Here is a 26,884-nt window from a genome sequence, read left to right as displayed (position 1 = left end):
TTTGGTTTCGCTTCTCAGCCCTTTAGTGCAGTATTCAGAGTCTCTTCTGACATTCATCTCAGTTTTGTCTTCCTCTCTGTCTTTGCAATGACCTCTTGGCTCAAAATCAGAAAAGGAGTGTATCCAGGATGCATCCTGTCTCCATACATTTTCAATATATGTGCAGAACAGATCATTTGAGAATCTGGGCTTTATAACGAGGGATTGGAGGAAGAAACATCAGCAGCCTATGTTATGCAGATGACATAGCCTTGCTTGCAGACACTGAGGAGGACCTGAAGCATTTGCCTCAGAAAGTAAAGACTGCAGTTTTCAGTATGGATTGAAGCTCAACATCAAGAAGACAAAGATTCTCATTACTGGACCAGTTGGCAGCACCGTGAGAGATGAAGAAGAGATTGAGGTTGTTGACAATTTCCGTTTTCTCTGCTCCACAATTAACACTCTTGGTACCAACAGTCAAGAAATCAAAAGATTAATTGCTCTAGGAAAGGCTGCTGTCAGAGACCTCTCAAAAGTGCTGAAGAGTAGTGATGTTAGTCTGGAGACTAAGGTACACCTGACTTAGGCCATGGTCATTGCAATTACTTGGAATACATCATAGAGCTGGACAATGACCAAAGATGACAGAAGAAGAATTGATGCCTTTGAGTTGTTCTGGAGAACATTATTGAACATACCTTAGACTGCTGAGAAAACAGACAGGCTCATCCTGGAGAGGGTGATACCAGGCTGCTCCTTGGAAGCAAAGATTTGAAGCTGCATGTCACATGCTTTGGGCATGTGGGAAGGAGGAACCAATCCTTGGAGAAGGACATCATGTTTGGGTGGGTGCAGGGACCAAACAGGAGAGGAAGACTTTGGATGAGATTGATTGATAGCAGTAACTGGAATAGTGGGGGATGGTGTGTCAGAGACAGTCAGTCTGGCTCAGAACAGTGCAGAGTTCAGAGCTATTGTACATTGTGTCGCTATGAGTTGCAGATGACTCTATGGCACATAACAACAACAACAACAACAACAACAACATCAAAATATAAGCATCATGTTATCAGGAATTTGATCTGTCTTACGGTCATTGGTGGAATCAAGCTCAAGATAGATTCTGAAGCAAACAAATATAAAAACACACTTGTTTAATGAATGAATAAAGAAATATCTCAACCTCAGTTTCCTCATCTGTAAAAAAGATATAATGAAAGTATAGGCTATGCCTTTTTAACAGTTCAGATCCCCCAGTGGCTCCTGTGAGTAAAGACAGTCAGTCTCCTCCTTTTGTAATTTATAGCCTTGGAAACTGACTGGAAAGTCAGCCATGAGTTGATTCTGGCTTGATGGTAATGAAACTGTTTCCTTTTTAGTAAATATGTATAACATAGAATTGATCTGAAGATGAAATGAATGATAAATGAAAGGTGCTTAGCACACCAGAAGTATCCGTTACTGCTGTATACCATCAAGTCAGGACCGACCCACCGCTGACTCTCTGGCGGGTTTTCAGAGGCTGTTAATTGCACTAGAGGACATTGCTCACTCTTCTCCCACTGAGCAGCTGGTGGATTTGAACTGTGTACCTTTGGGGTTGCGGCATAGCTTCTTACCAATAGGACATCAGAGCTCCCATTCATTACTGGATGATGCTATTATGATTGCTGCTATTATTATTAGGCATAATTATAATAGTAGCTGTGGTAATAGAAATTGTAGTAATACGTGTTGGGTGGGGCTTTCCTTAAGAGAAAGGAGGAGCCCTCCACAGAAGCCATGTAGATCTGGAGTCCTTCTCAGAGACCATGCAGATCTGACTTGTTGAAGTGACCTGAGGCCCCATGCCTGGCAGGGCAGAGAACTGTAGTGAATTTCTGATCTCCAGCTTCACCAGCATCTCAGAGCCCAAGCCCCATCTAGGCTTCTCTTACAGTTTAGATAGTCTTCCTCCAGCATCAATTGCTTTTGTCTGGGCTTTAGTCTCCTCCACTGCAGTCACATACTTGAGGGCTGTGAGTGGGTCTTACTCCTCTTTGTATCACATGAAGGGTCTGACCCAGAGTGTAGGGGGCATCTCGGAGGTGCTCAGCAAGTATCCTGAGAGGGCGAAGAGGCAGATGTGGCTGAAGTCAGCTGAGGTTATGAGATAGTTACATTTTGGTCCAGAGAGTAAGAACAAATGTAGAACTAGAGGTCATGTTGTGTTGTTGTTGGTAGGTGCTGTCAAGTTGGGTACAACTCATAGTGACTGTATTAATAACAGATCTAAATATTATGCTGTCTTCACAATCTCTGACACACTCAAGCCCATTGCTGCAGTCACTGTGTTAGTCCACCTGGTTGAGGGTCTTCCTCTCCTTCATCATCCCTCTATCTTTCCAAGCCATGGGAGGGCATAAATCTTTGTCTCCCCCCCCCTTTTTAATCAATGATTTAGTTTCAACAATAAATATCTATGGTAGCGGCAGTCAAGAAATTAGAAGATGTGTTGCATTGGGCAAATCTCCTGTTAAAGGCCATTCAGAGAAATAAAGAACAATGATGCCAGTTTAAACAGTAAGAAGTACCTGATCAAACCATGACATTTCCAATTGTTTCTTCTCTATCTGATAGCTTGAAAGTGAATAAGGAAGACCAAGTAAAACTTGATGCTGCTGAATTGTCATAGTGGCAAGGAGTATTAAACTTCCCATTGGTTTCCAAAAGAAAAAACAAATATTTCTTGGAATAAGTGTGGTGCTCCTTAGAAGCAAGGGTGATGAATCTTTGTCTCAGATGCTTTGAGCTTGTTGCCAGGAAGATCCAGTCCTTGAAAAAGGACATCATTCTGGGAAAAGTAGAAGGTCAGCAAGAGAAGGCCTTCGATGAATAAATTGACATAGTGACTGTAATAACGGGCTTGAACATGTTAGATCTGACGCAGATGGTGTAGGGTAGAGCATGTTTTATCTGTTATTTGAAGGGTGACTATGTGTAGTAGTTGACTTACTGACATCTATCAACACAAACAAAATGATATTATAAAAAAGTCTAGGGTAATCAGCTAAATTCGGGCTCATGGCAACTCTCCATCAGAGGTATGAGGGAAGAGTGTTTCTCTGTCTCCTGCAGGAAACTTAAACGATTGAAACCCAGCCACTTTTATGTTAGCCATGAAACATTTGATGTTATCAGGACACCTTGGTGACTATATTGTTGTTGTTGTGTACTGTTGAGTTGGAATCAGTTCCCCTTCTTGTTTGTCCTTTATGAGTGAGTTTGGTGTTTTTTTTTTTTTTTATTTCTATTGCTCAAGAGAAGCAAGTGTTTATGGTAGGGATCCCAACATCACTAATTTTTTGGGTAGCACCCTTCTTCTCCCCAAACCCTGAAGGTACAGAGCCAAGACACAGAGGAGCGACCCCCGCCCCATCATCAGGGTCCTTAGCGTGGGAGGTGGTGTGCACAGAGTCTGAGGGTGGAGAGCCTGTGTAGTGTGTTTGTCCTGCTTTGAGGGCCGCAGTTTGGCTCTGGCCATGAACAGCCTCAGTGACCCAGGGAGATGACAGGCAAGCTTGTGAACTGTCATACACACTGAGCCAAAGAGGCGTGACTCCCGAGTCCCGGTGCAGCTTTGCCATTGGACTGGACAAGTTACTGGCATTCTCTGACCTTTGCTTTCTTAGCTGGGAAACGTTTCTGCTTCTCAAGAATTCCATGCCTCCTTATGAAAAGCTGTTGAGGCTTTCTGGAGATAGGAAATTAATGAAAGTATGTGGTTTTTTAAAAATTGTTTTTATTTTATATTGGTTTGCATTCAAGTATGTGTTATTATGAGAACTTCAGGTTAGTTTCTCTCTACATTAGCACTTTTTTTAAATGTATTGTCTCCTAAAAAGTATTTCAAGGTCTAAATTCTTCTCTCTTGTGGAGGAGATTGGGTTCTTGTCTCCCAGGAGCATCTGTGATATGTGCCCTCTGCCTCACTTCCTAGCTCCTTCAGCTGGCTTTGATTATGGGATGCAGACTGGGTTTGAGTGATTGATACAGAGACATCATCTGGAAACCGGTAGTAGGTACATTGCACTGCCCACGATGAGCTGTCAGCAGTCCTGCCCTACGCCAAGGTCAGGAGGTAAAGTTACCATCTTCTTAGTCTCCAGACAATGATCTGGCCTGGTAGTGCTCCATTTGAACTGCTCTCCTTTGGAGAATGCAGTTCAGTAAACACCTACAAGCAGAACACGCAGCACAATGATTAAAAAACCACTAAACTGACGACCCATTGATTCCCAGGTACATTTCACATGTAAAGTTTGTCCACAAAGAAGTGAACAAATGAAAATCATGCAGCTCAACTTTTCACAAAATGAAACACTTATGTAACTAGCACCCAGATCAAGAAGCAGAATCTCATCATTTAGTTTTGGCAGTTTCTGAACTTTAGGTAAATGGAATCATGCTATTTATAATTTGGATCACTGGTGGCGTAGTCAATTGTGAGGTGCGCTGCTAAGTCAAAGGTGGCATTTTTCAGGTGGTTCAAATCCACAGTGGCTCCAGGGGAGAAAGATGGAGTCTCCTCCCATGAGAGTGTTATTGTCAGAAAACCTACTGATTTGAATTGGTTCCCTTTCACTGGCAATGGGGGGAAAATGCTGTCCATACGCTTTTGTGTTTCATTTCTCTTGCTCTACATTCAGTTTAGCTATTATTTATAAACCTCACAGTTTGAAAGGTGGAGATTATTGTCTCTGTTTTACAGATGCTCAGAAAAGTAATACAACTTATTAAAAATGGATAACTGTGATTTGAAACTGGATGTATCATCCTTTCAAGCCCCTGATTTTTAATTAATGCACTTCTCTCTGTGATCATTATTGTTCAAGAGATCCCAGTGTGTGTGGCAGAAAGATCATAAACATACATCCATTACAGGGAGCCAAGAGAAACGAGCAATTGCTTGGAACCAACATTTAAGGAAAGCTCCCTAGAGTGTTTTATTCCAAGTTGTTGGGCAGGGGAGGCCTCATGGAAAAGAAAATATGTGAGCTAAGATTTGAAGAATGAGACTAGGATTCAAGTTGAAAGGATGATAGAAATTAAAACATGAAAGTTTGGAAGAACTTATTGTACTCAGGGATAGAACCAATCTGTGTGATGGGGGTTGGGAATGTTTGAGGGAGACAGTGGGCTATGAGGCTCAGAGTTGAATAGAGGTCTGTGGAGAGAATGCAGGATTGAAGGATTTCTTTTGTAAATTAGTATTTGCCCAATTGTATATCATCAAACCATAATATTGGAAGATGTTTATAGGTGTTATAGGGTAAAAATCCAGGTTTTTTTTTCCTTTTTTTTAAAAAAAACCAAAATAAAAACCTGCAGAATCTGTCAGAGCTTCGATAGGTTCTGCTGATTTAAAAGTTTGTGAATCTCTAAAATATACTTATGGATGTTGTACAATGAGGTCCACAGACCCTTTTGGTTTCTAACCCCTCTTTACCATAGGGTGACGTATGCCTCTAGTATTCTGAGGAGCACACATGGAGAATGGTTTGGAGGTCACTTTTCTTTGGTAGCCTCAAATATTCTGCTATTTAATGCTTCTGTTGATTTTCCTTTTGACAATTCCTTTGTTGTGAATTAATTTTTAGAGGATGTCTCTAGGAATCTGGGTTGTTCTGAGCTGTGGAAAGACTCCTATGTTTTTGGTAGATGCTACCAAATTTACTATAACTCACATTGATCCTGTGAAGAGATCAAAAGCTCATCCTATCTGGCAATGTCGTCACAATCTCCACCATGTTTAAGCTCATTGTTGTCATCACTGTGTCAATCCATCTCCTTGAAGGCCTTTCTCTCTTTTGATGACCCCCAACTGACGTCTTTTTCCAATGACTGATCTCTCCTGACAACATTCCCAGAGTATGTAAGATGACGTTTCACCATCCTTGCATCTAAGGATCACCCTGGTTATATTTTTCTTTGTTCTTTCGACAGTCCATAGTATAGTCTATACTCCTAGCTGGCATCACAGTTCAAAGGCATTAGTTCTTCTTCACCTTCTGTATTCATTGTCCAAAGTTCACAACCATATGAAGCAACTAACAGCACCATAACTTTAATCAGGCTCACTTTAGTCTTTACATTTATGACCTTGCACTTTTGCACTTTAAAGACTGCATTTATTTCAATCAATGATTTTTTTTCCATTGTGAATCAGTGGTTTGTTTGATTTTTTATTACATGAATTATGACTATGCCCAGGAATCAAATAGACTAACACGGTGGAAAGAGACGGTAGAGAAGCTCAGTATCAGTCAAAACAAGGTCAGGGACTGACTGTGGAACACACCGTCAATTACTCATATGCTAGTTGAAATTGAAGGTGAAGAAAATAAGAACAAGTTGACACGAGTCCAAAGATGGTCTTGAGTTTATCCCACCTGCATTTAAAAACAATCTTCAGAATAGATTGGATGCAGAGAACACTGAAGGCCCAGTGATCAAGGTCATCATCCATGAAGAAAGTAAAAGGTCCTTAAAAAGGCAGGAAATAAACACAGAAAAGTCAAAGAGAAGAGTAGAAATGAAAAAATGAGAAGGCTGAATAGAAGATTTCAAAGGTCAGGTCAAGAAGACAAAACAAAATATTGTAATAAACTGTGCAAAGACCTGAATTCATAAAATGAAAAAGGAAGAACATGCTCAACATTTCTCAAGATGCAAGAACTGAAAAATAAATTCCAGCCTTGACTTAGAATACTGAAGGATTCTTTGAGGGGAAAAAAAAGAATGATGCAAGAAGCATCAAAGGAAGGTGGAAGGAATATACAGAGTCAGTGTACCCAAAACAGCTGGTCAATGTGGAACCCTGTCATGAAGGAGCTTATGATCAAGAACCTGTGACACTAAAGGAAGAAGCCCAGTTGCACTGAAGACTTTGGGAAAAACTAAGATTTGAGAGTATCAGCTAAAGTGTCTGAGCAAACAGATGCAGCCTTGGATGTACTTACTGGTCTATGTCAAGAAATACAGAAGACAGCTACCTGGTGAACAGACTGGAAGAGATTAATATTTGTTCCTATTCAAAAAAAGATGACCCAACAGAATGTAGAAGTTATTGAATACTATCATTAATATCACAGTCAGGTAAAATTTTGCTGAAGAGTATTCAGAGATGGCTGAAGCAGTACATCCAAAGGGAACTGCTAGAAATTCAAGCTGGATTCAGAAGAGACTGTGGATCAAGGGATATTATTACCAATGCCAGATGAATCTTGGCTGAACGCAGAGAATGCCAGAAAGATATTTACTTGTTATTTATTTATTTATTATACAACGTTCATGTGCTCCTAGAGGGTAGATTTGCTGCTTTGGAAACAGTTTTTGTATTAACTTTTGTCTTGAATATCCATATCACTAGGATTTCCGTTGTAATCTCACATCTGAAAGTGACATTTGACATAAGCTTGGGGTTCTGCTTTTTTGAAGATAGATTGCCCTATCCCATCCCTAGCCCACAGGAAATTGCAAACTTCCTTCTCCTTTCCCATGGTAAGTAGAGTTCATTTAGTACCAGCTGTATAGCTGGGACAACACTGTCCATGTGGAGTGTGTGACCTGCACAGTCTACCCAGTGGAACACAAACCCTGCCATTAAAACCCGTCATATAGACTGCGAGCCATTTTGGCTTCAGCCTCCCTTGAACTTTCTGACTTGAATCCCTTCTGATGTACTTGAACTTTTCCCTCTTATTTTTTAATATGGCTCAGATTCTTTTAAATGTCTTTTAACACATCATTTTCACCTGTTTGAAGACTCCTTGCAAGTCAGCTCATTCCCCCACATTGACTGGAAGGCGTCCTCCTGCATCATGCGGCCATTGTTCATGGGGTTAGTGCCACTGAAGACGTCTCATAGTCATCCCTGCCTTTCAGGTGTGTCCATCAAGCCACTGTGCCGCTGCCTTTTTCCTTATTTTTGCAGAATCACAGTGAAAGACCTTTTACTGTCCAAAGGCAGTAAGAAAAAACTGAAGGGAAATTTCCAGGCTAGCAAAATCACTTTTATTATCATTTTTATTTGTCTGAAGTCAGATCTCTGGAAGTACATTGTTGCAGGAAAAGAATCAGTCACCTAATCATTTATATTTTCATGAATCTATTAATAATGTTTTCGAGAAATATTGGTTGAAAACCTGCAATATGGTAGACAGTATGTTTGTCACAAGAAAGACATATAGTCTCTGTCTTCGTGAAACTTAGAATCAAGTGGAGGAGTTAAACACTTATCACATATCTACCCAATTGAATCTATGGGTACACTGTGAAACATACCATGAAGAATATATACATGGTGCCATGAAAGTTTAGGTTGAACAGCAGTGGTTCCAGTTGCTTCCCTGTTACTAATTACTTGGATAATGTTAAGCAAACCCTTTGCCATTCTCTATGTTCTCCATCTGTGGTGAGACATCTTCACCACTAGGTCCATTGGCAACATCATAATAGATGGAAAAAAAAGAAATTGCCAACTATTTCATCTTACTTGAGTCCAGAATCAACATCCTTGGCACCAGTGGTCAAGAAATCAAAATGTATTGCATTGGAAAAGTCTGCTGTCAAGGATCTTTTCAAAATATTAAAAAAGCAACGATGTCAGTTTAAAGACTAACTAAGGTGGGCGAGCTCTGGTGGCCTACTGGCAAGAAGCTGCAACTGCAATCTCAGAGATGCACGATTCAAATCCACCAGATGCTCTGCTGGAGAAGGAGGAACAATCTCCTCCTGTACCAGTCAGATCTGATTTGACGGTACACACAAAAAATAATGAAATAAAATAAATTAAAAAAAAAAGACTAACTAAGGTGCACCTGGTTCAGGTCATGGTCTTTTCAACCACCTACTCTACATCTGAGAGCTGGACAAAGAATAAGGATGATGAAAGAAAAATTGATGGCTTTGAATTGTGGTGTTGGATAGTATTACTGCATATCCCATGGACTGCCAAAAGAATAACCAGATGTCTTGAAGAAAGCACAGCCAGAGTGCTTCTTGGAGGCAAGGATGGTAAAGCTTCATCTCCCATACTTTGGTCATGTTGCTAGATGAGGCTGTTCCTTAGAGAGAGATATCATGCTTGGAGAGGTTGAGTGTCAGCATAAGAGAGGAAGATCCTCAACCACGTAGACTGACACAATGACTGCAGCAATTGGCTTGCACGAGTCAGAGATGATGAGGATGGCACGGGGTAGGACAGGGTTCAGATTCTTTGCCTTCAGGGTTGCTATGAACCATAGTCAACTTGAAGACACCTACCTCCATCATGAACATCCTGCACCATCCTCACAATCACCACTGTGCTCAAATTCATTGATACAGTTTTGTTATTGCATAAGATTGCTAAGATATGATGCTATTAGACAGGTGACTGCAGAGTGCAAGGCAGTAAGCTTCCTGGGGTCCCAGGAGCCTTTAGACTAGAAACTCTTCCATCAGTGGTGTGCTGGTAAATGTTTCACAAATGACTCTCCAAAAATTCTCAGAATCCTTGAATGTAATTTTCTGCTGAACTGGGATGTAACGTACACAGGGCACCCCAGCTCACTACTGTTCCCAGCTGTCCTTGGCATTGTGTATGAAATGAATTGCTTTCTCAAAGCAACAGTCTGCCCAGACTTTTCAATCAGTTGTTCTTTTGAGATGCAATGTGACATAACATTAGGACCTGGGACTTTTGAATTAGAGGCGAGCTCACATTGCAGATGCACTTGGGCCTGGCAATGTGACTTTAGACAGGTTACTAACTCTCTTGGAAGGTGTTTGTCCAATTATAAAATGTGAACAGCGATACCTACTTCACAGAGATTTTTGTGGATCAAGAGACTATGTCTGTAAAATGCAGTTATTGGTAAAATAACAAGGCCAGAGAAGCCAATCATATGTATATTTAGGAACCTGGTTTTTACCCCTGACGTTAAAATGCATTTCCCTTTGGTTTATTGAGAATCACACTTAATTGAATCTCTCCTTTTGGTAAAGATGTAACTCTTTAGAGTCTCCCTTTTGATTTTCAATACACATTGTGAAAACAGAGGTAAGTGCCTGGGGGCTTTCAGATTTTTTTAGGGACATGCCGGTCCAGTCTGGCTTGGCTGCCTGTCTGCCTTAAGGGGCGTGGTAGGATAGGGTTCATCCGGTGTTCTCTGGCCGAAGCTCGTGCTTCTGTGGGCAGAGCGGTGAGCCGAGCCGGGAACTATGAAATCTAATTTTCTTCAACTCATTTCCACATAGCAACCTCAGAGCACCCAAGAAATTGGTCCTGGAACACGTAGCAAAGAGGAAGTAATGCGATTTCTTTGTTTAAAAGAGAAACCATAAGCATGCTTTATGGGCAGCTGATCGTTTCATTGTGAAACCTCTATCTTTTCACCTGAGAGAACATTACCCTTGTCCTGTACTTGATGCATCAAGGTCTCTGCGCAGACATTATGGACCAGGGATTGATACATTTTTTTTCTTAAAGGGGCCATACAATAAATGTTTCAACCTTTGTGGCCCATATATTATTAATTCGACTCTGCCCTTGCAGTACAAAAGCAACTAGAGACAGTACATAAACATGTGAGCACTGCTGTGCTCCACTAAAATTCTGTTTACAAAAATAGGCACCAGACTGGTTTTGGTTGTGGGTTGTAGTTTGCCAGCCACTTCTACAGATATTCAGGTGACAGTTAAGAATGATGAATAAAAGCATGTGTTGGGTTTGAGTATAGACTTAATTCAGCTTCGTGGTATCTATTCATGGGCTTATTGAGAAGTCAGGATGATGACGGTTATGAAGAGTGTGGGTTAGGACCGGGCCCATGGTGAATATTACCTGTCAGTTCTGTTTGCTGCTCCTGTGCCTTGCCCAATCTCCTGATGGAACAGGCTCTCGGGATTAATTTTTGGTATGTTGAAGGCTAAAGCTGGCTAGAAGTTTATTTGCTTGTTTATTTTTCAAGCATGAAGTCTAAATGGAAAAAAAAAAATGTGGCCTTCTGTAGCTGCTGAGAAGGTCACTGTTGTTGCCGAGTGCTGTGGCTTTCACAGCTGAGTAGGTAAACAGTGCAACTAAGCGGAACCAGTTAGACAAGTCAAGCCAAAAATAAAGATAAGGTTAAATATCGACCTCATTAGACTAGGCTTGTTTTTAGCTTTATAGCAAAGACTAAGCTGGCTGATGGGGAAGGTTGTGAACTTGATTGAATCATTGGCAAGTCCTACCTACTCAAAAACTTGTGGCGAATTCTCCAGCAAGCGAAGCTTTGTCAACTGACCACTTGGTCAGCCCTGGGCATTGCACTGGGAATGATGGTGAGGGAAGAGGTTCAGAAACAGAGCAGGTATACTCACCACCCTAAAAAAAACCTCACAGTCTAGAAAAGAGTATCAGAGGTGTGCGTAGCCAGCATAGAAGATAGAATGGGGTTTTTGCCGCCTATAGCACCTAACTTAGCAAAGCTAGATTTCATCATCAGCCTTTGGTCAGTGTCCTGGCTCTGGTCTTATTGCAAGATTCTAGCCTGGCAGGTTCTACTTTTGTTCTTACATTCTTGTTTGATCTCATTTGCCCATTCATTCATTTAAAAAATATTTGCTTATTGTGTGCCAGCAAAAAAAAGACAAGGTCTCTGTTCTTATTGCCCTTAATAAGGGCAAGTGGAAGAAATGTAATAATTCACAAAGTGATGACATGACGATGAGCTGCTTAGCCTGATAATAAAGAAGTTTATAATAAAGAAAAAAAATAAGAGGTTAAGCATAGGGAAAAGAGGGGTTCGTGTGTGTGCGCATGCATGAGCTCGTGTATATGTGTGTTTGTATGCATAAAATGTTATTTCATATAGAAGTTGACACAAACTCAACACACTGATCTTCTTTTTCCTTTCCCAATTTGAATTATAGGAAGTTTGTTGGGAATTGTGCTACTGACTCAAAGACCAGGCTCTGGAGTTTGAACCCACCAACAACTCTGAGCGAGAAAGATGGGTCACTTTCTTTCTGTGTAATTTACAGCCTTAGAAAACCAATGCAGTGTCAGCTATGAGTCAGTTCTGATTTGACGTCAATTAGTTTATGAAGTATTGGATTATGTCCAGTATATAAATAATGAGGTGTTTATTTAGAATCTAGGCCCCAAATTTTAAGAGCCAATTTGTCATTAACATCTCCATAATACATAAAAAACATAGGTAGATTTAAATTTTTTTTTGTTTTTTCCAGTCCTAACGAAGCTTTTTATTGTTGTGTTTTTCTTTTTCTCTTAAATTTCATTTTCCTCTCTCTTCTACTTTGTTATTAAAACATTTTTAAACCTATAGTAAAGTTGAAAAGATAGTATCATGAACCTTATAAACATTTTACCTAGATTCACCCAGTTATTAACATTTTGGCCTCATTTGCTTTTTCTTTCTCTACACATGTAGTAATACTACCCCCCCAAAAAAACCCCAAAAAACATTTGAATGTAAATAAAAGGTACTATGGCACTTCATCCGGAATATTCTAGCATGTCTCTCTTAAGAAAGAGGACATTCTTTTTTCTAACCATCTCAAAAAAAACAAAACAAAACCCAAAAACCAAAAAACAAACCCTCCTCAAACCCAACATAAACTCATTGCAGTTGAGCTGGAATTGACTCCTAGCGGATCCTTCAGCAGGTTTTCACAGGCTGTAAATCACCTGGGGATTGTTCTCCCCCACAGATCTACTGGTGGATTTGAACCGCCACATTTGGGTCAGCAGCACAGCTGCCGACAGACCATGTCACCAGAGCCAAAGAAATGTAACACGGGTACAATAATATTATCTCACATATAGTTCCAGCAGGTTGGCAAGGCTCTTAATCTTATTGGGCAGGAGATGGACTCATCTTTCTTACAGTGGCTGGTAGGCTCCAGTTGCTAATCCTTTTGGTCAGCGGCCCAGCACTTAACCTACTATACAACCAGGACAGTATTGTCCTTTTGTGACTGACTGATTTTGCTCAGTAAGGTATTTTCAAGGTTCCATCTCAGTTGTCTCTGTGTGCCATGTATCAGGATGATTTATTTTTCTTTTTTTACTGACTGACTCATAGCCCATTGTATGCATATGCAACTTCTTTCTAAATGACAGTTTAGGTTGTTTCTGCCTCCTGGCTATTGTGAACAATGCCGGGATGTGTGAGTTTCTGTTTCTGTTTCTGTTCCTGCTTTCACCTCTTTTGAACATCTACCTGGGATTGGGTTTGCTGGGCCATGTAGACATTTCATATTCAGTCTTTTGAGGACTTGCCGAACTGTTGTCCACAGTGGAGATATTTTGCATCCCCACCAACAATGTATGGAAAGTTTCCCATACCTTCCCCAACATCTTTGTTTTCAATTTTTTTTTTTACACATTACCATTCATTCTAATGAAACCAAAGTGATATCATTGTGGTTTTGGCGGCTAATGATGTTTGAACACATTTTTATGTGCTTGCTGATCATCTGAATATCCTCTTTGGTGAAATGTCTGCTCAAATCCTTTACTCTCTCCCTCTTTTTGGGGTATATAAAGTTTCTAGTGTTACAATAACAGAGATATAACAAGTGAATGGCTTTAAAAATAGAAATTTATGTTTAGTGGGGTGGACTTGGGGGGAGGGATTGCATACAATGAAATAGTTTTTCTTTTCAAGGAGGGGAGTGAATTGGGGGAGAGGGTAGGTAGGGGGAGGGGTACAGCAATGAATGACTGGAAGCTCTGGGTCTCTGTGAACTTTCATTAAAATGAATAAAAAAAAAATAGAAATGTATTCTCTTATACTTTGTTGTTGTTGAGTGCTGTCGAGTTGGAACTGTCCCATAACTGATCCTCTAGTGGGTTTTTAGAGGTGATATATTGTATGGGAGGAGATTGCTTACCCTTCTCCCATGGAGCAGCTGGTGGGTTCAAACTGTGTGCCTTTGGGATTTCAGTGTAGCTTCTTACCAAGTCTCTTAAAGCTCATTGCCACTGGGTTGGAACCAACTCAGAAGCGACCCTCCACTGGGTTTCTGAGGCTGTAAGTTGTACAACAGGAGATTGCCCGTCTTTCTTCTGAGGAGCTGCTGGTAGTCTTCACTTAGCAGTGTAACTCCCTACAGAATCTACCACCAGAGCTTCCTGTTCAGGAGTTTACAAGGCCAAATTCAGAATGCGAGCTCTAGCGGACAGCTTTCTTTTTCTGTCAGTTCATGAGGAAGGTCCGTGTCTCCTTCAGCATCTGCATGCCCAGTGTTTTATAGATCTCTGAATGTCTTGGCCTCCCCCTGTGTTAAGAACTTCCCAGTGCAGGTGCCTAAGTTCAAACACATGTACTCCATTCTAGTGATTCTTTATTGGTGATGAGGTCTCCACCTCTACTCCCTTTCTGTCTTCTTTTATCTCCCATGAGAGAAAAAGTGTGATAGGCCACATCCCTGTGAGAACGCTTTACATTAGATCAGGGCTGTGGTGGGTGGGGTTAAAGGTATTTTAAATTAACTTTTTGGTTTAGCAGATAATGGGGGTTCACTACAAAACTTCCATATTACATCATTGCTCTGTTAGGTGCTGTCCAGTCGACTTCATGAGTCACTGTGATTACATATGTTTATTTTGAGGGTGCATAACTCAATCTATGATATGTTGTTGTTGATTGCCATCTGGTCGAGAACGACTCACAGTGACCCTATGAACAAAGATCTGAAGCTTTTCTATAACTATTGTCATTTCTCCAAGTTCATAGAGTTTCTAGAGGCATGCTGTTTAGGAAGTGGATGCCACTCTGGCTCCCAACCTCTCTTAAACTGGGAACTCCACCAAACACTGTCCACCATAGGCAGCCATTATGTCATTTGACACCCCAATGCCACAAGGTTCAGCATCACAGCAAACCCAGATTACCTTAGTGCAGCAAATTGACAGAGGAGTGCTGTACAACTTAGAAGAATATTCTTCCAAAATAAAAGAACACTATATCTTATTTTTCTTATTTTCTTTATATTAGACTTTTACTGGATATATAGTTTAAAAATATTTACATACATTAAAATGTGCATATATTAATTTATAGTTTGATAACTTTTTACAAATATGTTCATGTACTTTGCCTTCCTAGTATGAAATAGAATATAACATCACAAAGTTTCCTTTGTGCCTCTTCCTGTAGATTTTTTCCTACCCACAGGAAGCAGAAGCTGACCTGATTTCTTCATTATTCTTTTGATATTTAAATTTCCCCAAGGTTTGGCAGTGAAAGCTTCTTCAAGTAGGCTGTGTCCTTTTGACATACCCTTTTTAACTTATGAACACGTCCTTGCTTTCTGGCACAAAGAAGTGCTTTGTGTTATTCTTTGGAACAACTGCAAAGATCCCATGGTATCCTCATTTTATTTCTCCTTGCCATCGAGATGGAACTGACTCTGCTGACGCTCCTGTGGATGTTTGCAGACTGAGAGGAGATTGCCCACCTTTCCTCCGGAAATTGCTGGTAGATTCTAACTGCCAGGGGGCGCCACCTCCGAGTTAGCAGCACAACCCCCTATGGACTACGTTGTCCTTAGGTGCTGTTGGGTCGAATGCAGCTCACAGCCTGTGAACAGATCTGAACCTTGTCCTGTCCTGCATCATCGTCACAATCTCCATCATGCCCAGGCTTAGTATTGAAGTTATTGTGTCAATCTATCTCGTCGAAGGTCTTTCTCTGTTTTGGTGACCTTCCAAACCTTTCCTAGCACGATGTCTATACTCTTTATTTATTGTTATGTGCCATCAAGTCAGAACTGACTCATAGCTGACCCTCCAGTGGGCTTTCAGCAAATTGCACGAGAGGAGAATGCTTATCCTTCTCTACTTTTTACTTAGTAATGATTTTAACAAGGACTTCAGATTATTTCCTTGACTTTCTGCTGTTACAAGAATGCTACAACAAACAATGCAAGCACTTATGTACATATTTTTGTTGATTGTTGTTGTTAAGTGCTGTCAAGTCGTAGATGACTCACGGTGACCGCTATGAACGAAAGACCTGAACACTTGCATAACGTTCATCGTTTCTCCCAGTTCATAGAGTTTCTGGGGGACAAGCTATTTCGAAGTGGATGCCACTCCTGTGTCCAAGCTTGTATTAATTGGGGAACTCCACCAAACCCTGTCCACCACACACTGAAATTATCTCACTACTTTAAACATTATTTTATTTTTGTTTTTGTTATTGAAAATATATATGACAGAATTTATATCAATTTAACAATTTCTACATGTACCATTCAATGACATTTGTTATAATCTTTAAATTGTGTTACTATTCTTGCCTCTCTCCCCTTTTCTGAGTTGTTCCCCTCCTATTAACATAAAAGTCATTATCCGTGAATTTCTTACCTAGTCTTTGAGGTTGCTGTTGTCAATTTGATTCCATGCAGATAGTTCTTAAAGGACCACTATGCTCAAGGTAGCCATTCTTTACTAGTTAAGCTAAACTATTATTTGGGTACATTTAAGCTGAAGAAACTGAAGAACAAATTCAAGCTTTGTGTAATACTTAAAGACGCTATGGGCAAAATATTGAATGATCCAGGAAGCATACAAAGAAGATGGGAGGAATACACAGAGTCTCTGTACCAAAAAGAATTGGCTGATACAGAACCATTTCAGGAAAGAGCATATGATCAAGAACTAATGGTAATAAAGGAGGAAGCTCAAGCTGCTCTGAGGAATTGGCAAAAAATAAAGCCCCAGGAATTGGTGGAATACCAGTTAACGTATTTCAACAAACAGATGTAACCCTGGACGTGTTCACCAGGTTGTACTAAGGTATCTGGAAGATGGCTACTTTGCCAAATGGCTGGAAAAGATCCATATTTATTCCCATTTCCAAGAAAAGTGATCCAGTAGAATACTGAAATCATCAAACAATATCACTAAAGTTGCATGTGAGCAACATTTTGCTGAAGATTATCCAAAAAGGACTAGAACAATGTGTTGACAGAGAACTGTCAGAAATACAGTCTGAGTTTGAGAGAGACTGTGACACTAGTGATATAATTTCCAATGTCAGATAGATCATGACTGACACAGAGAGAGAACCGGAGGATGGCTGTGTTTCATTGTCTGTGCATAGACATTTAACTGTGTGGATTACAACAAACTGTGCCTAACACAGTAAAGAATAAGAATCCCAGAACATTTAATTGTGCTCCTGAGAAACCTATACTTACAACAGGAAGCTGGTACATGAACAGAGCAAGGGAACATGGATTGTTTAAAAATCAAGAAAAGAGTGCATGAAGTATGTATCCTTTCTCCATGCCTTTTCAATCTGTATACAGAACAGATCATTTGGGAGGCTGGACTTTAGATGAAGAATATGGCATCAGGATTGGAGAAAGACTCATCAACAACCTGCATTATGCAACCTTGCTTGTGAAACTGAGGAGAGGTGTTTGCTGCAAAAGGTCAAAGACTGCAGCCTTCAGTATGGATTAAGAAAAGAAAGATCCTAACCATCCTGTCAATTGTCAATATCATGATTGATGGAGGAAAGGCTGAGATTGTTAACAATTTTATCTTGCTCAATTCACAATAAACTCTTGGCAGCAGTAATTAGGAAATCAAAAGATGAGTTACTTTGGGAAAATCTGCTGTTAGCGACCTTTCTAGACTGCTAAAGAGTAACAATGTCAGTCTAATGACTAAGGTGCACCTGATCCAAGCCATGATCTTTTTAGTCACCTGCTATGTTTCTGAGAGCTGATCAATAAATAAGGATGACAGAAGAAGAACTGATGCCTTTGAGTTGTGGTGCTGGAGAAGAGTACTGAACATACCATGGATTGCCAAGAGAACACCCAGGTCTGTCTTGGAGAGGGTGAAACGAGGTTACTCCTTAGAGGCCAGGATTTTTAAACTCCCTCTCATATACTTTGAGCATGTTGCCAAGAGCAACCAGTACTTGGAGAAGGACATCATTTCTCCAAGGGAAGCAGGGTAGAAGGTCAGCGTAGGAGAGGAAGACCTTGGATGAGACAGATTGACACTGTTACTGTGGCTATGGGGTCAACTGTATCAGAGATGGAGAGGTTGACTCAGAATAGAGCAAGGTTTAGAGCCATTGTTCATCGGGTAACTAGGTGTCATAGTTGACTCAATGGTACTTAACAACAACAACAACATTATTTGGGTTTAAGAAGACATCAGGGGGCTTTTTTTTTAAGGTTTAAAGATTTTTCTTAGTGCAATAAAGATTTTCTTGGCCCATTTGAGGCCACGGATTTTCTGTCAATTACTAGGCATCTTAGAGCTGGACAGTGAACAAGCATGACAGAAGAGTTTATGGCCTTTGAACTATGGTGTTGGAGAAGAGTACTGAACATCCCAGGGACTGCCAAAAGAATACACATCTATATCTTGGAGAAGGGGCAGCCAGATTACTGCTTGGAGGCAAAGATGATAAAGCTTGTCTCACATACTTTGGGCATGTTGCTAGGAGAGGCTATTCCTTGGAGAAGGAGAATCATGCTTGGAGAAGGTTGGGGGGGGACAGCGAAGGGGAGGAAGACAGTCAACCAGATGAACTGACACGGTGACTGTTGCAATGGATTTGAGTGTGAGAGACGGTGAGGACTGCACAGGACAGGGCAGGGTTCAGATCTGTTGTTCATGGGTCGTTATGAGTTGTACTTGACTCAATGGCACCCAACAACCAACAACATCCAGCTCCAGAAAGTCCACATTTAATGAGAATCTGAAATTCTCTTCTACATTTCCTCTCTTCTGATCAGAATTTTTCTGTAGAATCTTTGATCAAAATGTCCAGTGACGGCAAAAGGGGATCATCTGGTTGTTGATTTCCTAACAAAAGAAACATTTGTTCATGGAGGCAGTTAGTCACATGTTCCACTGCCTCTTTCTGCTCCTTCATTTCTCTCATACTCTCTTGTCCCAGGTAAATAGGGACCAATCATTGTACCACAGGTGGCTGTTTGCAAGTTTTTAGGACTCGGCACTACACAGTGGACTAGAGAGCAGTACAGACTTGCCAAACATTAATATTAGGACAATTCACTTGAGTGTCCCGTAAAACTATGACCCTAAACCAAGAAATGAAGGAACCAAATCCCAGCAGGTGTTTTGTTGTGCATAAGAAGCCTCAGTAAGCTACTGTTTTGGTTGTAAATTTATCAATCACACAACTTTCTTTTTTCCTTGTGTACAACTAACTGACAGCAATTACATTAATCAGCTGTGGATATTTAGCATTAATTAATGAATGTGATTTTCCATCTCTGTAAACGGAAAGTCATTATCCTATAAACAGATGCCCTCCGTTTGCTCTTCCTTTTGTTCCTATAATCACGAAAACACTTTGGTCTTTATATATTTATCTGTTCTTGTCTTATTATTTAAATGATCATATTTTGTTCTCTTGTGATTGACTTATTTTAGTCAGCATCATGTTTCCCACTCCCTTCACCTCTGTAGCATATATTAAGACTATTTCCCTTCTGGCTGAGTAATATTCCGTTGTATGTGTGCACTACATTTTGTCAACTCATTGATCCATTGATATACATTTAGGTTATTTCCCTCTTTTGACTACTATGAATGGTACCTCAGTTAACACTGGTGTACAAGTATCTGTTTGAGTCTCTGCCTTCAGGTTTTTTGAGTGTAGACCAAGGAGAGAAAGTGCTAGGACATATGGAAGTTCTATTTTTAGATTTTGGAGGAATCACCACACTGTTTTCCACAATAGCTATGCTATTTTGCATTCCCAGCAATAGTGGTAAGAGTTCCAATTTTCCCACCTCCTCTCCAACATTTGCTATTTCTATTTGATCCCCCCCATTTTTAATCGTAGTTATCCAGTTTTCCTATCTCTTTATAAAAGGCTATTCCCAGTATGATACCTTTTTCCAAGGACTCATTTCTCCTGACAACATGCTCAATATATGCAAGATGAAGTTCCACCATCCTTGCTTTTAAGGAGCACTCTGGTTATATTTTCTCTAAGAGAGAATTATTATTTATTCTTTTGAGAGTCTGTGGGATATTCTCTACTCTTATCCAACACTGTAATTCAGAGGAATGGATTCTTCTTCTGTCATTATAATTTCTTTTTCAGCTTTCAGCTGCATGAGAAGCAATTGAAAATGCCATAGCTTGCATCAGGTACACGTTAGTCTAGCACTGTGGGGAGGTCCTTGGCAGCAGGCTTTCCCAATGTAGCACATCTTTTGATTTCTTGACTCCTGCTACCATGGCTCTTCAGCAGTACATGCTTCAGGTCCTCTTAACTTTCCACATACGAAGTTGTGTTACCGGTATAATGCAGGAATACACAAAAAAACCAGAGAGTACCAGAAAAATGTTTACTCATTCGGTGACTGGGGTAATCGGGATGGGTGTGTCAGAGGTGGTGCGGTTGGCGCAGGATAGAGCAGGGTTTAGGGCTGTTGTGCATAGGGTCGCTATGAGTCGCAGACGACTCGACGGCACATAACAACAACAACAACAACAACAACAACATGTTTATTGACTATGCAAAGGCAGTTGACTGTGTGTGTCATAACAAATTAAAGACATTAAGAAGAATAGGAATACCAGAACACTTAATTATGCTCATATAAAACATACATACAACAACCCAAGTACTCATCAACAAACGAACGGCTAAAGAAGCTGTGGTATATTCACACAATGGAATGCTATGCTGCATTGAAAAACAAGGACCGCATGAAATATTATACAAAATGGGTGACCCTGGAGGACATTATGCTGAGTGAAATATTTCAGTCACAAAGGGACAAATGCTACATGGTGCCACTGTTATAAAATAGGACTGACATTGGGTTTTGGGGGAATCTAAGAAAAGTGGGGATAAATAATGGGGGGGGGGAAATCCCTCAGAAAGCCCCACAAAATCTTATACATAGACCAGGATCAGGAAGCAGTTGTCTGAACAAAAGCAAGAAATATTGCATGGTTTTAAATCATGAAAGGTGTGTGTGTGTCAGAGTTGTATAATTTCTTCATAACTATTCAATCTGTATGCTGAGCAAATTTTTCAAGAAGCTAGACTCTATGAAGAAGAATGGGACATCAGGATTGGAGGAAGATTCATCAACAATGTACATTATGCAGAGGACATTACTATTTATTCTACATTAATTTTACGTGCAAGCTAAATTATAAAAATGGGAAAATATTTTAACCAGGTTAAACTTATTTTTTTTTAAACTGAGGAAAAAGAGCTCAAGGTGGAGCTCTCCCTCAGATTAAACTAAATTTTAACCATTTTCTGATTATAAAATGTGGTTAAAAGTAATTTCTTTCAAAACAACTATGAGATATCATCTCACCCCAATAAGAATCACAAAATTCAAACAAGCAGCAAACAACAAATGCTGATGAGGTTATAGAGAAACTGGAACCCTTATTCACTGTTGGTAGGAGTGTAAAAGGGTGCAACCACTGTGGAAGGCTGTATGGCACTTTTTCAAAAAGTTGGAAATAGAAATACCATTTGACCCAGCAATTCCACTACTAGAAATATACCCTAAAGAAACAAGAACTGTCATCCAAGCAGATATATGTACACCCATGTTTATTGTGGCTTTGCTCACAATAGCAAAGAGTTGGAAACAACCCAAGTGCCCATCAACAAACAAATATATAGAAAAGCTGAGGTATAGTCACACAATGGAATATTATGCAGCACTGAAAAACAAATAACTCATGAAATATTATACAAAAATGGGTGATCATGGAGGACATTATATTGAGTGAAATATCTTAGTCACAAAAAGACAAATACTACGTAATGCCACTGTTACCAAATAGGACTGACATGGAGGTTTGGGATACACTAAGAAAAGAGGGGATAAATAATGTATGTGGCATTGAAACAAAGGAGAGAACTGTATAAAAGGAATATATGATTAGGTATGATTGGTATGACCAGAGTCCAGAATAAGAGCTGCATAGTAAAGTGGTCTGGTGGGGGCTGGAGACCGTATAACAAGGAAAAACTTTGTTCCAAAGGAAAAAGTGTACTGGGGAGGGGGAGGGGACAGGAAAGAAAATGTACAATAATGAATGAATGGAAATCCAAGTTCTTTATAAACTTACAATAAAATTTTAATTAAAAAGAGTCATTTCTTTGTGTTACTTTTGTTAAATAGCAATTTAAAATTATTCTTATTGTGGAAAGAACTCTGCTGAATCTACTTTGAAATGACAGGCTTATCATATTATTTGTGTGTGTGATTACTTTATGAGACCTACTGATAAACGAGTCCCTTCTGTTTATTTATTTTTAAATATTGAACCTTAGATTAAAAACTAATGTAATGACCCATAGCTTTTTCTTTCTTTCTTTCTTTTTTTTTTTTTTAGTAGATTAAGGAAGTTGCTCAAAATTTCACATGTCTTTGTTCAACCTACTTTCTGGTGTTCTTTTTTGTCTCCCAAGGTGTTTGAAGCAGTGATTTCCTGGATCAATTATGAGAAAGAAACTCGTTTAGAGCACATGGCAAAGTTGATGGAGCATGTTCGCCTGCCTCTTTTACCTCGGGATTACCTAGTCCAGGTGAGTGCTGTGTGAAGACCAAACACTCCCTGTTCACCCAGGGCTCTAGGAGTAGCAGGAGGCAGCCCTTGCTGTATAGAGCATTTAGGAGGTTTTAGAAACACTTTGATTTCTAAATTGGTTGAGGACACCAACCCACAGGATTAAATCTGAGATGCGGTAATGTAAAGTTTGAGAACATAGTTTTGAGAATACAGTACTTAGGTTTCAGCTCCTGTTCTGTGACTTATTATCTCTGAGTTCTTAACTTTTTCAAGCTTCAGTTTCCTCTTCCATAGAATGCGTATTACAGTAGAACCCAGCAGGGCCATTGTGTAGACCAGGAAGGTAAGTGTGCCAGACAGTCATGGAGCCGGGTCTATCACATGTGCCTTACACTTTGCCTGCTCTTACTGTTGAGGGCCAAAGCAGCAAGGGGCACTGGCATAATGTTTCTACATTTCCTTTTTTTTTGCCTTGGCTTTAGGCAACTTGAAGCCCAACTGAGGAATTTAAAAACCAGCTGCCCACAGGTGCCTGGAATGCACAATGCTTCTGCTTCTCTAAGAAAGGAACAAAAAACCAAGAATTATGACATGTCCCTATTGTGTCACATATTTTCTCATTTAATCTTCGTTACAGCGCTGTCAGGCTAGGTTGATAACCCTTTTTCATCAGTATGAGCCTTGAGGCTTATGGAGTTATGGAGCGAGTGAGGGGCAAGGTCTGGATCAAATCTAAGTCTGGATCCATAGGTAGCACCCACTAAGCTGGGTCTGTAGGAAACACCTGGACTCTTGGTTCTGTTTACTCATTTTCTGACTGACTTGATGTGGAAATGGTGTCAGATACTTTTACAGGAGAAGTAGAGGATAAACCTTAGTATATAAACAAACAAAACAATGAGGCAATAGTTCAGCCCTCAGCTGCCCTCAAGATGTCTCTGGAAGGACTGGAAAGTGTGATGTAAGGATCAGGATAATAGACTCTGTCACTGTTCAGTCAGAACTCATTGGGTAAATAAACCTTGGTTTTCTCACTTGATAAAAAAAGAACACTTGCTCTTATAGGGTGGTGGGAGGAAAAAACAGAATAAACCATGTCAAACCCGTAACTGGGTTCACTGTACCTCACTTGATATAATAACTACCTTGTGGCTATTGCTGGTATTGGTAATAACAGGAGACATGGAATCTTCACTAGTACATATAAAATCTTTAGCTCAGGACTCTCTAGGCCACAGGATTAAGGAGTCAGTGAGAGGCTCTCTCAATCTTTGTACCTCAGCCCTCTTCTTAGATGCTAAGACCTGCCCTGCACTTTCCACTCTGAGTGCCAACACTGCCACCTAGTGGCAACATATCCTTCCTGCAGAAAAGGTCCTCTAAACCTTGGGAGGGAAATTGAACTTCGTGTCAGAGTCAAGTAAATCTTCTCTCCCTGAGGGGAAACTTACACTCTTCTGAAGGAGTGGGTGTTAAGTGGGTGGGTGGGTGTCAGATCACTAATTCAGTCTCACTTCCACAGTGATGAGGGCTGATTTGTGGGATTTAGGTTTAAGAGAACGTTCAGGAGACCTTAGCTCCCAACCTCCATCAAGTGTCTACAACCAAAACATAAAAATGTTAAAACTTGTTCCTGGGTGATTAAGGCTGAGTAAGATTTAGATCTTGCGAAGAAGGGGGTCAGAGACAAAGGTCATGAAAATAGTTCTGTGGGATTTTATGCTTTTTATATAAGAGCTTATTAGAAACCAGGCCCCTCAGGCAAACACATCTAGGAGAGGATGTTTCATTAACACTCATTTGACCTTGAAAGTTGCAATTAGTAAAACCACTGGGGATGACTGATGGTGGCGGAGGAAGGAGAGAAGGGGAAGTTCTTGGCAGACCTGCACGAATACAGCCCTGGCTTCTGGGGGAAGCTACTGATTCAAGCAGAGTTATTTATTTTGGAGAGGGAGCTGCTCATACATTCTACTTCCACTGAAGTTTTCCTGTAAATCCTCTCCCACCGTTCTTATTTTTAACTCATTCTGAAAGTTTGTGATTTGGCTCTTCCTTATTCATTTACCCTTTGGGAGAAACAGAAATCTTTCCAAGGAACGAAGTGTGCTTAAAGCTCCTGTTTGGAGAAGGTGTGCAGACGTGTCAGGGCCCTGGCTTGCCCATCCGTTCACCTCCCCTGCCAACTCCAACACAGACCACCAGGCAGCAGTCCTGGCTGCATTTTTGTTCTCAGTGACAGGTGAGGACCCAGGTGTACCAGGCATCCCTGCTACTGTCACTTTTTTAAAAAAATATTTTTTCTTTTATACTGGTTTATTTACAAAGTTTGTAGACAGTTTTTTTCCACACTAGATCTTTTCCATTTCCTTATACCCTCCCACCCCCGAAACATTTTAACTCATACTTCTTGAGCGCCCGTGTAGGTCTTGCTCTGAGATAGAGAGGTGAGGAAGCGATGGTACCAGTTTAGGTGGACGCAGTATGAAGTTAATAGGTGGGACTTTCACAGTCAACCTGTTCTGATTACCACTCTGTTAGGAGAAGCTTATTGGACAGTTTTTTTGGTTCTGAGACTTTTGCTGCAACAAAATAGACATAATCTTTTTTCTTTGACACTTTTATTTTACTTGTTGCTTGCACAAGTTGGCCTACTGGTCTCTCTCTGTGTAACTCGCCCTCCTCCTTTCTCTCTCTTCCTCTCCCCCCTCCTTTTTCTGTTGTCCCTCTATTTTCTGCTTTCTTCCACAGTTTCTCTTTTCTTTCCCACTTGCCCCCTCTCAAGTGTGTGACCCTTTGTCCTAAACAGTAGAATCGACTCAGGCCAGGAAGCATGTGGTAGGAGGCTTTCAGAACAATTATCTTTTATTTTTCATAATCTCACTGAAGTCTCAAACCAATGCTAAGTAACATCATCACTGAGGTTGTGGATACTTTCAACAACCCAGTTTTACAGATGAGGAAACTGAGTTAGCAGAGTTAAATGAGAGAGCTGAGATTTTAATCTCGGCCTCTTTGGGGCCAGAACTTGATTGCTTAATCCGTTGTGCTCTTGAAAGGCAGGAGGGGAGCATGAGGCTGTAATTCTGCGGACCTTCCTTGTGGGGTCTGCGATGATGATGATGATGAGTGAGAATGAATGAGTGTGGGAGGGCAGGGATGGCTCAGCCCGGGGACAGAGCTGGAGAAAAGTGTGCAGCGCTGCTCCAGAATCACATGTGTGGGTTATTATCTCCAGACGGTTGAAGAAGAAGCTTTGATAAAGAATAACAACACCTGTAAGGACTTCCTCATTGAGGCCATGAAATACCATCTGCTCCCTCTGGATCAGAGGCTCTTGATTAAGAACCCAAGGACCAAGCCCAGGACTCCAGTCAGCCTGCCCAAGGTAAGCCCCAGCCCCGCCACGGCCGAGAGTTGGAGGGAGTCAGACCTGGGAGAGTGGATGACTGTTCTGAATCATGATTGCAGTTAAGAACTAGGAGATGGAGCTTGCCAGGTCTTCGTGACTCTGCTGGTACTTCTTTCTTCCAAGGTCTCCTTCTCTTATGAGCTTCAAGGTAACTTTTGGTGTCATCAGGGCAGTTTGAGAATAACTAAGAGCTCTTCCCTTTCCCCCTCCTTGTTCACAACATGATTTGGGTTCTGTCTCTATTGGAAGCTGAGAATAGCTGTATTGATTTTACTTAGTAGTAGCCCATCAATTATTTTTCTCAGCCATTCCTCAAGTCAGTCTGGCTCCTTCCCTCACCACAGAGCCATAAAGGACAATTAGGGCTGCTAGAGGAGAAAAGTGGCTTTTTGAGGAGTCAGGGAGGAATGAAGGAGGAGAAGGAAATGAGAGAAATGAAAATTTATAAAGGAGTTTCTAGGGGAGGGAAGGGACGCTTATCGGAGGGGATCCCAGGGTTGCATTTAGGCTGAATAGTGGCTGCCTCCATTTCTTGCAAGCCCTCTGGTTGGGTTATCTGCAGATTGAAAGATGCTGCACTAGGTAGTCTTCAAGGTCCTTGCCTGCTTGGCACTCTGATTGTCTTTCTAGGATTCTTATGTGCTGATATGTGGAGAATGGTCTCAGCTAACCCAGCAGGAAAGGTGGGAGGAGAGGAATGAGTCTTGTTGGCTCATTGATGACACAGTGGGGAGCATCTGGGGATTACTTAGGCAAGTGTCTCCTTTTTTTTTCTGGCTGGCTGCAGCTTTCCGGGCCTCCTGCTCCCAGGAGGGTTTCACAAACTGTTGGGATTCTCTGAGGTATGCAGTCCTGTGACCCTGGACCACAGAGAGTGTGGTGGTTGCAAAGTGAAT

The 26,884-nt window shown here is 40.8% G+C and overlaps 1 protein-coding gene across 1 annotated transcript in view; it reads left to right on the top strand.

The window, feature by feature from the left end:
- KLHL3 (kelch-like family member 3) overlaps positions 1-26,884 on the top strand; it is a 177,903-nt gene that overhangs the window by 103,955 nt on the left and 47,064 nt on the right. Inside the window, exons 7-8 of the mRNA XM_006899495.1 lie at positions 22,476-22,592; positions 25,815-25,964. Coding sequence (XP_006899557.1) covers positions 22,476-22,592; positions 25,815-25,964 — 267 coding nt within the window. The remainder of the gene's footprint in view (positions 1-22,475; positions 22,593-25,814; positions 25,965-26,884) is intronic.

Source organism: Elephantulus edwardii, unplaced genomic scaffold, assembly GCF_000299155.1.
Source record: "Elephantulus edwardii isolate Elephantulus edwardi_28Jun2011 unplaced genomic scaffold, EleEdw1.0 scaffold00259, whole genome shotgun sequence".
NCBI classification, from domain to species: domain Eukaryota; kingdom Metazoa; phylum Chordata; class Mammalia; order Macroscelidea; family Macroscelididae; genus Elephantulus; species Elephantulus edwardii.
This window is presented reverse-complemented; position numbering and strand designations above follow the sequence as displayed.